This window comes from Tachypleus tridentatus, chromosome 2, assembly GCF_004210375.1.
Source record: "Tachypleus tridentatus isolate NWPU-2018 chromosome 2, ASM421037v1, whole genome shotgun sequence".
Classification (NCBI taxonomy): domain Eukaryota; kingdom Metazoa; phylum Arthropoda; class Merostomata; order Xiphosura; family Limulidae; genus Tachypleus; species Tachypleus tridentatus.
Genome location: NC_134826.1, coordinates 144,015,971 through 144,028,016, shown reverse-complemented (window position 1 = coordinate 144,028,016; position 12,046 = coordinate 144,015,971). Strand labels below are relative to the sequence as shown.

Genomic DNA, 12,046 nt, shown 5'->3' with positions numbered 1-12,046 from the left:
TTCTAATGCATGAGAAAACCGCGATGGATTATAACCAGGATATTTTAGATAAACAAAGGACGATCCGTATAGCATCATAAATTTCCATTGAAGAGCCTTAGTGGTTACGATTAATTACGTTTGAACGCGTTGGCATTACGCGGAGTATTATGGGAGAATAAAAATTTCATCAGAGTATTTGTATGGGGCCCTGTATCGAGCATTCTCTATATCTGGCATTCTAGAACGTGATTGGCTAAAAGTATCACTCGGGTCACTTAAACCAAGTGTTATACGGTGCGTAGCTCTTAGTTTCGCTCGAACTCGGATAAATACGTTTTTAACCGGCTTGTAAATTTGCTTTAAAAAAAAATTGCACTAGAAAAATTGGAATTTTCTCTGTTTCGCTACCAACATGGATATACTCGGTAATCTTAAAGGATTCTTCAAAACCGAATACACTATAATCGACAACAATGTTTTCCGATTACACTACAAGGCAACAATGGTGTTTTTAATAGGTTGCAGTCTTCTTGTGACTGGAAGACAGTACATTGGTGACCCCATCGACTGCATTTCGAAAGACGACATACCTACGAACTTATTGGATACGTTCTGTTGGATACACACGACGTTTAGTGTCGAAGACGCATGGTTCAAAAAAGTTGGAATCGAAGTGCCTTATCCAGGAGTGGATAGTTATTCCCCAGGAGAAAAGAGAATTTACCATGCCTACTACCAGTGGGTGTGTTTTGTTCTGTTCCTTCAAGCTGCTCTGTTCTATGTTCCTCGCTACTTCTGGAAAGCTATGGAAGGTGGCAGGTTAAAAAACCTCGTTTTAGGCTTAAACTCTTGTATTTTATCACAGAGTTCTAAGGATGAGAAACGATCGCTGCTCGTTGAGTATTTAATGGCAAATCTCAACAACCATAATTTTTATTTCATCAGCTACGTCCTGGCCGAAGCCATGAATTTTGCCAACGTGGTTGGTCAGATGTTCTTGATGGACACTTTCCTTCAAGGAGAGTTTTCCACTTACGGTTCTAAAGTCATCCAGTTCACCGAATGGGACTGGTCAGTTCGATACGATCCAATGATCAAAGTGTTTCCTCGACTGACCAAGTGTACCTTCCACAAATACGGTTCCTCCGGAGACGTCCAGCGTCACGACGCCATGTGCATTCTTCCCATCAACATAATAAATGAGAAGATATACGTCTTCCTCTGGTTCTGGTTCGTTATACTAGCTATCTTGTCTGGCTTAGTTTTGGTTTACCGAGCAGCCATCGTATTCGTTCCTAAACTCAGGATCACCATTCTGAAGTCCCGCTGTCGCATGGCCAATCGAGATTACCTCGAATCTGTTGTTGAAAAGTGTAGGCTAGGAGACTGGTTAATTCTGGATTTGCTATGCAAGAACCTCGACCCTCTAAACTTCCGAGATGTTATTGCGGATTTCGCAAGGAAACTAGAAGGAAAGGATTTTGACAAGGCTTGAATCTTTACTAATTGGTAGATTTACTGTTTTATTTTTCCCTGCGTTAACTTCTAAACACAATTTTAGCTACATCTACGCCACTGCCTCGAAGCTCGTGTAATGTAGCAACTCTTCCATGAAGTTTAATATAAGATTTAATTTTTAATTACTTTAATATAAGATTTAGTATTTCAACTCTATCATTTCTTTCTTTTGTCTAGTTTTGTGTATTTAAGTTGTTTAAGAAATATTGGCGCTACAGTAAGTTGTCAAACAGAGCTAAAGTGGTACAGTGATTATAGAACCAATTCTCAGTCAAGCTGTATTTATTATATTGTTAACCTATGAATATATTATTGTCGGAAATGTTAAGACTAAAAATATATTACAAATAATGAACAATTAATTCTAATATATTTAAACATGAACGTAAATATTTAATTAACCATATTCATTACCAGGTCTAACTTCATTTTCTCTTTAGATAATAGGTGGCTGGTTCTGATATAAATTTATGTGATTAATATCTTGCAATAACAGTTTGTGTCTGGTTTTAACTTTAACGGACAAATGTATCATCATGTTCATTAGCTTTGTTTGACAAATTACTTGTAGATTATTCCTCTCTTACTTTATTTTTTTTCGTGAGATTTTATTTTTGATAAAGACTTCATGAAAACAAAATATAGTAGCTGATATGGCTCAACGCAAGAGTGATAAGTTGGAGTTATAATAATAGACATAACCTTAAATTCTGTTTTGTTTATTGCGACATGACTCGCCCTTTAGTCGAGGATGCAGCTAACACATGCATATTAGTATAAGTTTCAAACAAACATTCGTGATAAGCAATTAATTATACTGACTTTAGTAAAACCTCTATTCGAGCTGTGTGCTGACGGTGAAGCTTGTACCTGGCTTTCTGTTTTCCCCTATTTAATAATTGTTTAATACTTTTATTCTGTATCAAACTTGAAGTGTCAGTATTCGTAAAGAAACCGTATTTTCCCAACGATACGTCAAAGTTCTACGTGAGTAACCATTTTTGTGAAGAAATGTGTTGCATCTCAATACAGAGTAAATATATTGTTCGTTTTTCTCAGCCTTTGTTTGTATGTAGATTAAGTTGTTGTTTTTTTGTGTGGCTTTTTATGTAAGACCAAAATAATACTCCAATTTCTTTCCTTAGCAGCTGAAATTTTGTGCGTAAAGTTCGAGCGCATTTAAGATACTATAAACTTACCAGTATTTAATCGGAGTTGGCGTGAAAAATGGGACCAAATAATTCTATGGCGTTTCTATTGTGCGAGCGCCACCACGCAAGTGGTTTTCGAACACTTTCAAATATTCTGTTTCAGTGTTTTATAGCAGTAGAATAGTGTTTTTAAATAAGAAACTGTCTTTAAACAAAGCTAAATATTTTGTGAAATTATTTTATTATAAATTAATTGTGATGACAATCTAAATAATTTGGGAAAATGTTTTTTGTTAAAAACCAATTAAGAAAAAATGCAAATAATATGCCTAGTGATATATCATTAGATTTATATGTATTAGATAATGTAGATCAAATTTAACGTTTTATGATAGTATCTTTTTATATGAATGTTGCACGGGACCAGATTACGACACCTCTCACATCAATGGTCAATCAGTGAAATGTTGATGTTTCTCATATTTCATACCGAAATCCATTTTGTGTCTAATACGTGAATTATTGCCATTTAAAAAATATATTTTGTGAAAATAATTTTTATAATGTTTATTTTTCGTGTGCTAATTACTCGCTCTGTTACCGTCATCCTTATAATTAATAAATTCGAATTTATAAAACAGCTTCTATATATAAAGAGAATTTCCAACCAAATTATTTCACACGTCTATTTATCAAAATTATTTTTCTTATCTCTCAAGCCTGTGTTATTTGTAAACTAACTCTGATTAATAAATTAAACTATGCCTAACCAAACTGAAGTATAGTTTTAAGCTCTGCCAACAGTGAAACTACTGTCACTTATTGTTTAATTAAGAGGTGTTTTGTTAATCGATTCTTATTTACTAGAAGGTGCAATTGAGACAATTTACCAAGTGTTGTCTCCGACGTTAAAAGCTACAAGTAATGTTCTGAATGTTATTTTAACAGGTGTAATAGGTTACAATGGACCGACCATCTGCGGAAAGTTTCTGGTGTTTGAAAAGTATATTTTGTACGCCTATTTTTTTTATAAGGAATAAACATTTATCAGTATTTAGTCAAGCTGTGACTTATTTATAGAAAATATTAGTTTATATAACGGTAGTAAAATTAACTCTAGCTTGTCGTAGTTGAGTTAAAAGTTTAACAATTTATGCACAAACAAAACAAAACTGAAACCGGTGATAGTTTGAAATGATCATTGAAAATTTAATTCTTAGAATTTTGTTTCTACTTCAAATTTTACATTGTTAGCTTTTCACATTTCGTTGGACTGTTATTAAGAAAAATACATTTAAATTTGTGTTTTCGCGATAAAAGTAAAACTGTAATAACAATAACTGTTAAGTGTATCTTTGGAGTCAAATTCCTAACGAAGACACCTAGTGGATGTTTTGAATGATAAACCTGTTTGGGTTATTATATAATTAAATTTAAAAATGATTACTATACACCATATAGTATTAAAACTAACAGAAAGCAAGTTACCATTGTTTGAAAGGAACCTATTGAACTGAACAACTATTTTAAAAATATACACTACAAATGTACCATTTCGAGTTTAATCATTACAACGTTTCGATTCACAGTATCGAGTTGTCACGTAATAAGAGTTGATTTTGTTTTGTATTTTGAATTAAATATAATATTACTTCTACTAAACGCTTGGTGAAGATGAAGACCTACCATTCGCCCAGACAAAAGGAGACGTAGTTGACGAACTTAGCTGCTTTCTCTGTGGTTTATCACTTCAGGGCCCGCCATGGCCAAGCGTGTAAATGCGTGCGACTCGAAATCTGAGGGTCGCGGGTTTGCATCCCCGTCGTGCCAAACATGCTCGCCCTTTCAGCCGTGAGGGCGTTATAATGTGACGGTCAACGTCAACCCCACTATTCGTTGGCAAAAGAGTAGCCCAAGAGTTGACGGTGGGTGGTGATGACTAGCTGCCTTCCCTCTAGTCTTACACTGCTAAATTAGGGACGACTAGCACAGATAGCCCTCGCGTAGGTTTGTGCGAAGTTCAAAACACAAACAAACTATCACTTCATAATGAAGGACGGCACAAACAAACCAGTCTAAAACAAGAATCTAATTATTTCAAAATAATTATTATAAGAAATCTTCTTGTCCACATTAATTTAGATAATAAAGTTTACTATTTATTGTTATTACATTGAAAAGGTAAATACACGAAGTAGTAGAGACAGCTGGTGTGAGCACTAGAAACCTTTATTTGTGATACTAAACAAACACCAACTTTTTGATCTAATTCTAACTTATCTTTTTACTTCATAACAATATGTAACAAAATTTGTACTGTTTCTTGTTCCTGGACAGAAAGTGTTATTTCCCAATTACTTATGCCTAAAGTAAATGGAAAAGACCTATTTTTATCTTCAAACTTTGCTTTTGTGACCTGAAATCATATAACAAAAACATGATGGGATACTATATTTGGGGTCTGATACGTGAAAGTGATTTACATTACAGTCGCAAATCTCAAAAACTACTCACTTCTAAACGTTTTTGTATAACTTTAGTATAAATACATGTAAATCTTGATTCATATGTTATTTTATTCAGACCTTATGTAAATGAAAATGTGAAAATTTGCCCGTTTTTACATATAAAACAGGTTAATTTCTAAATTTCATTATCCAGGTCACAAAAGCAAAGTTTAAAGGGAATAATGGCCATTTTCTGTACTTTTACAACACAAGCAATTAAAAAATAACACATACTATCCAGGAACAAAATTTGTGTTACATAGTATTATTAAATAAAAGTTTTAATCTCCATATCAGCCGTCTGTGTTATATATTTACTTCAAGTGGATGATCCAACATTTTGAAATAGATAACACTACAATGATTGAGTCACCATACATATAAATTCTGATTTATTTCAAAACATAAACGTGGATGTATCTATACGGATTTGACTAACATATATGGAAATTCGGTCCGTATGGTTCATAACAGAAATAAAGTTAACGTAACAGCAAAAAATGCATACGTCAACAGAGAAGCTGCCAGCAGAAGGAATCGTCCGAGAGAATGACTTAGGTTCGAATACATTAAAACAAATACACGCTCAAGTTATGGAATGTAATGGTGGTTGTTCTTGCTCGTATTTGTTGTTCTAGTTTTATTTTATTTTAAATTTAGAAAAAAGAAATTATTGTACATTTGTATAAGAAACAATAAAACAATAACTTTGGTATTATTACCAGTAACAAATAGTACTATATTTTGCTTGCTAAGTATCCAGTGAAGGGACGGACGGACACGAGTGTAAGAAAACTCGGTGAGAAAATGCCCTTTTGTCTTGGAACGCTTGTCTGACAGGATATTAAGGTACCAGTGTAGGTGGATGACTCTGGGCTATTCCGCTCCGTGAATAAGACTATGACAGGCAGTAACTTCTGCACTTGTAAAGAAAAATCTGAACAAGGGTAATAATTTGTAAATGACTCAAATCATTTCTTATAAATGTTACATAGCTTCACTGGTATTCCCTCGTAAAACGCTAGTCCTCTTCTTGTACAGCGGTAAGTCTATGGATTTACAACGCTAAAATCAGTATTTTATTCTCCTCAATGGACGCAGCAAATAGCGTAATGTGGCTTTGCTATAAAAAAACACACATACGTAACACACTAAATTTTAATAACACTATATATCAAGTATAGAACACAAACATTTTTAAATGCTATCCCTGATTGACTCGAATAATTTATTATTATACAGCTTTACTGGTATTCTTATAAGTGGCCAAGCAGTAAGAATGAAATGCGACTCGCTTCTGAGAGTCGCGGGTTCGCATCCCCATCGCGCCAAACATGCTCTCTCTTCAAGTCATGAGGGCGTTATAATGTAACGGTCAATCCCACTATTCGTTGGTAAAGAAAATCTGCCCAAGGGTAATGGGTGGTGATGACTAGCTGTCTTTCCTCTAGTCTTACACTGTTAAATTAGGGACGGCTAGCAGAGATAGCTCTCGAGTAGCTTTGTGCGAAATTCAAAAAACAAACAAACAGTATCTATCGAGTATGAAACGTAAAAGTTTCTAAATGTAGTTTTTAAAAATTATATTGTTTAGTAATTTCCATTATTGTAATAACTTCTGGTATTCAGATAAGTTCACTAAACCCACGTCTTCACAAATATGTAAACTGAGAGGACAACTGGAACTATCACCTAAAGACTGACTCATTATTCCATATACATGGAGGAGTTATAAGTTTAGCCAAGAACAGACTAAGAATGAAATTGTCAAGAAAAAACCCATAAAGAACTTAAAATGAATGTTAATAGTTTTATTGGTGGAAGATGTTTTGGATGTTCATGGCTTTATGACTCACTCCTTCACCTGTGGAAGACTTTCTGGATGTTCACGGCTTTATGACTTCTTCACCTGTGGAAGACGTTCTGGATGTTCACGGCTTTATAACTTCTTCACCTGTGGAAGACGTTCTAGATGTTCACGGCTTTATGACTCCTTCACCTGTGGAAGACGTTCTAGATGTTCACGGTTTTATGACTCCTTCACTTGTCGAAGACGTTCTAGATGTTCACAGCTTTATGACTCCTTCACCTGTGGAAGAAGTTTTAGATAGATGTTCATAACTTTATGACTCCTTTACTTGTGGAAGACGTTTTGGATGTTCATAACTTTATGACTCTTTTTACCTGTGAAAGACGTTCTGGATGTTCTTATATTTATAACTCTTTCACCTATGAAAGTTAGGCTTTTGCCCAGACGAACTCGACAAAAATATACACTTGCAATTTCTAAAAAATAAAAACAACCACTGACAAGGTAAAGGACAATTTTCAAAATATATGCTTCATATACGTTTATTTTGATATTTGACTTTTCATCTCCCCTAGTGCCAATAAATATCAATGTTGTAATCAGTCTTGTTATTACATTGAGCTGAAACGGTTCTAAAGAACACTGGTTATTTAGTACTTCCTGGAATTGTATTTTAACTACAAGTAATACTTTTTGAAGGCCCTCAAGTGGCACAGCGGTATATTTTCAGACTTACAACGCTAGAAATAGCACTTTTCTACGTCCCATGTTTGGTGCTTGCTTCTCAGCAAAGTTTAACCGAGCTGTTTCATGGTGTAGAAAGAAACGTGGCCTTTGAAGACGTTTACGGTTTTTAAAGCCTTTCTCTCGTAGATACCGTCTTATTGTTCTTGAGCTGCATTCTGCATCCGTAAGGGCCTTAATCTGGTTCAACAATCGGCTGGTGTCTTGCGGACAATCCGTCGAATCCTCCTGCTCAACGCCGGCGAAATTTTCTCCGGCCGACCACTTGAAATTCTCGTTCCCTATCCCTCAGGGTCTTTAATAAATTTACAACACCAGTTTTACTACACCCAATCTCACCAGTGATGACACGTTGAGAGAGATCTTGCTTTTACAGCTCAACAATTCTGCCATGTTCAAACTCTGTCAACCTTTTAGCCTTTGTCATGTTTTTACCCAATGTAACACAGAAGATGTCAGTGGGATATGTTGACAACGTTAATGATTGAACACAAATGACTAAATCTCGTTACGTGTTTACCGATTAACGCTTTGTTTCAGTATGGTCTTAAACTTTTGACCAGCTAGTATTTAGACTAATTTCATAGTGTTCACATTTTCCCTATTAAATGCTAAAAACGTTTTATTATTTTTATTTTTCCTTTTCTTAATTTCGTCTTTCGAAGCTCTACTGAAATAAGTGGTTGAGTCTAACAACGCAAAATGCATATTTTTTCTTTATGTTCAGTGGCCTTAAGATTTTGGCCAGCAGTATATATTGAATTAACTATACCAATGGTCACGCTTGTTTTCATTTTCTCTCGTAGTGCATACATGGATGGCTAAGCACCCATCAGATATTAATAGTATTATTCGTACCTGTAGTTATATACAGAAGATGGCCAGGTGGGCTAAGGCGTTCCATTCGTAATCCGAGGGTCGCGGGTTCGCGCCCGCGTCGCGCCAAACATGCTTGCCCCCATTATAACGCCCTGGGGGCGTTATAATGTGACGGTCAATCCCACTTTTCGTTGGTAAAAGAGTAGCCCAAGAGTTGGCGGTGGGTGGTGATGACTAGCTGCCTTCCCTCTAGTCTTACACTGCTAAATTAGGGACGGCTAGCACAGATAGCCCTCGAGTAGCTTTGTGCGAAATTCCAAAACAAACAAAGAATATTCAACGTGACGTGAGGCTGTTTCTAGGGCAGCCTCAACACTGTTGAAAGTTGAAACTTAAAATAGTCAGGGTTCTCATCTCTGAACAAGTTGTTTATTTGCCTAACTGTGAATGCACGGATTTGGTGTTTCACTGTTGCAAAAAAAAAAAAAAAATCGCACTATTCACTTTCGGCCGTTGGTGAGATATAAGAGTAACAGTCAGATACCACTGTTCCGTGAGACAAGGGTTAGTAGATTTTAATAGCCAGCTGATTTTCTTGGATTTATAATTTCGAGATGATGGACCTCAACATACATACACCACTTGTGTTGCTTAGCACGAAAATTCTTAATAGATAAACGAACATGTGCGAAGTTGACAGTTTAGTATATAACAGTAATAAAACGGTATATAGGTAGCTTTGCCACAAAATGTCTCCATGAAATAATGTTATCTCGAAAAAAAAAAAATAGTGTTAACCTTAAGTAGTATTATGATTGAATAAATTCATATAACAATTATGCTGGTATACGTAAGTATATATTTATTATTACACGTATAGTTATATTACACTGTATCATAAATATGGACTTATAGCAGTTATGGAGTGGGTGTATTTTATCATATATATATATACACGTATTAATGTATTGTATGTATAACTCCTGGTATTGTAATAATAAAATAGAATACTGTTTGGATTACATCCATTGTATACGTATATACATATAGTGAAGTATTTTCTAGTGTTAAACGTTTCTGGGTTTTATAAAATTGTAAAAATAGGGTTTGGTTTGAATTTCGGGCAAAGATATTCAAGAGCTATCTGCGCTAGCCGTCCATAATTAAGCAGTGTAAGACTAGAGGGAAGGTAGCTAGTCATCACCACCCACCGCCAACTCTTGGGCTACTCTTTTACCAACGAAAAGTAGGATTGCCCGTAACATTATAATGCCCCTACGGCTGAAAGAGGCGAGCATGTTTAGTATGACAGGGATTCGAACCCTAGACCCTCGAATTACAAGTCAAGTGCCTTACCACCTGGTCATGCCAGGAAACTGTTCCGAATGGTATAAAAGTAACTATCCCCATCACGTGTATAAACAATCATAATTTCACCATAGTAACTGGTACTACGAAACAAGAAAATATGAAGTGGATTTTGAAATGTCGAACAGATGTTACTGTTTTGTATTTCATTTAATAAATAATAAAATACGTGCAACACACGTATTATAGAGATGGTCTAACCAGAAATAATTAAATATGACGTAGCTCAACATTGGTTAGGTGAATCATATAAAATTAACTAAATAGGCGTATTAAATATTATGAATCCATCGAAAACAAAACTAAAACCTATGTTGATTTATTCATTGTATAGGTAACAATATATTCGTACATAATAATATCTCACGAGTTTTAGCCAGATTATCACAACTGTTAAAGTATTAATAGGTACATTTTTCACAAAATAGTTTCAAAACTAGTTCTTAAAAAAATCTTGCATAGCTGCAGACTATACAAGAGCCCTCCAGTGGCACAGCGGCATGTCTGCGGATTTACAGCGCTAAAAACCGGGTTTCGATACCCGTTGTGGGCAGAGCAGAGATAGTCCATTGTGTAGCTTCGTGTCTAATTCTAAACAAACAACAAACTCTGAAGAATAAAATATCCATTCACACAAACACACACACACACATACGTTTGTATATAAGTTCATTTTTAGTGTGGTACATCTTGTGAGAGTAAACGTTTCGTGTTTCTTTCTAGCTTTTTCCTTAATAGGCCCCGGCATGGCCAAGTGGGTTAAGGCGTGGTACTCGTGATCTGAGGGTCGCGGGTTCGCATCCCCGTCGCGCCAAACATGCTCGCCCTTTCAGCCGTGGAGGCGTTATAATGTGACGGTCAATCCTACTATTCGTTGGTAAAAGAGTAGCCCAAGAGTTGGCGGTGGGTGGTGATGACTAGCTGCCTTCCCTCTAGTCTTACACTGCTAAATTAGGGACGACTAGCACAGATAGTCCTCGTGTAGCTTTGTGCGAAATTCAAAAACAAAACAATGTTCTTGTTAATTGAGTTTCTAAATAAATACTCTAACACAATATTTTCATTTTTAAATTCTTAATATGCAGTTTTGGTTTGGAACGAAAATCTCCAATAACAAATTCGGAAAGTTTAATATTTTATTTTGGCTTCCAGTAGTGCATCTGACGTTACTGTGCATGTCTTGTACGGTAATAAAAGTTCGCTTCCCTTTGCTCGCTCATGTTTAACAATGGCGTCGTATATAATTCTGCAGCTTTGCAGGTAAGTACAGCGTTCAGTTGAGGAAGGGCCTGCGGGGACGATTCAAAAGAAACTGCAATGAACAGAGGACGTTCTGTTCCGTGGGATAGTCCAGAGGAAAATACTAGGCTACAGTCCCCGGGGCTAACTGTATCCTTGAATTCTCTGTTCCATTTGTTGTTGGGTTCGATTGTACATATGAGTAACTATAAAAACCCCGAACAAACAAGGACTTGCGTGAAATTCAGCTCGTGAAACATTTTTACTACTGAGTGTGAGAACGTGTAAGATTTAAATATGAGAACATGTAAGATTTAAATATGAGAACATGTGAGATTTAAATATGAGAACATGTGAGATTTAAATATGAGAACATGTGAGATTTAAATATGAGAACATGTAAGATTTAAATATGAGAACATGTGAGATTTAAATATGAGAACATGTGAGATTTAAATATGAGAACATGTGAGATTTAAATATTTTAAATCCTTTACCGGTTATTCACAATTTGCTTTGAAACACGTAGAAACCAGCGGCAAATAGGACCATTATAATGTAGACATTTAATGAAAGGCAGCCATGTTCAAGTGCCATATTACACGTAGAGAGACATATTACACGTAGAGAGCCATATTACACGTAGAGAGACATATTACATGTAGAGAGCCATATTACAGGTAGAGAGACATATTACAGGTAGAGAGACATATTACACGTAGAGAGACATATTACACGGTAGGGAGAGCATACAGGAGCCATAGAGAGACATATTACACGTAGAGAGACATATTACAAGTAGAGAGACATATTACACGTAGAGAGACATATTACAGGTAGAGAGACATATTACACGTAGAGAGACATATTACACGTAGAGAGACATATTACAGGTAGAGAGACATATT

General features: G+C 35.6%; 1 protein-coding gene across 1 annotated transcript; it reads left to right on the top strand.

The window, feature by feature from the left end:
- The first annotated feature begins 251 nt into the window (after positions 1 to 251).
- LOC143245285 (innexin inx2-like) lies at positions 252 to 3,704 on the top strand. Its single transcript, XM_076491456.1, has one exon. The coding sequence runs from the start codon at positions 395 to 397 to the stop codon at positions 1,475 to 1,477; it is 1,083 nt and encodes a 360-aa protein (XP_076347571.1). The 5' UTR covers positions 252 to 394; the 3' UTR covers positions 1,478 to 3,704.
- Positions 3,705 to 12,046: the final 8,342 nt, after the last annotated feature.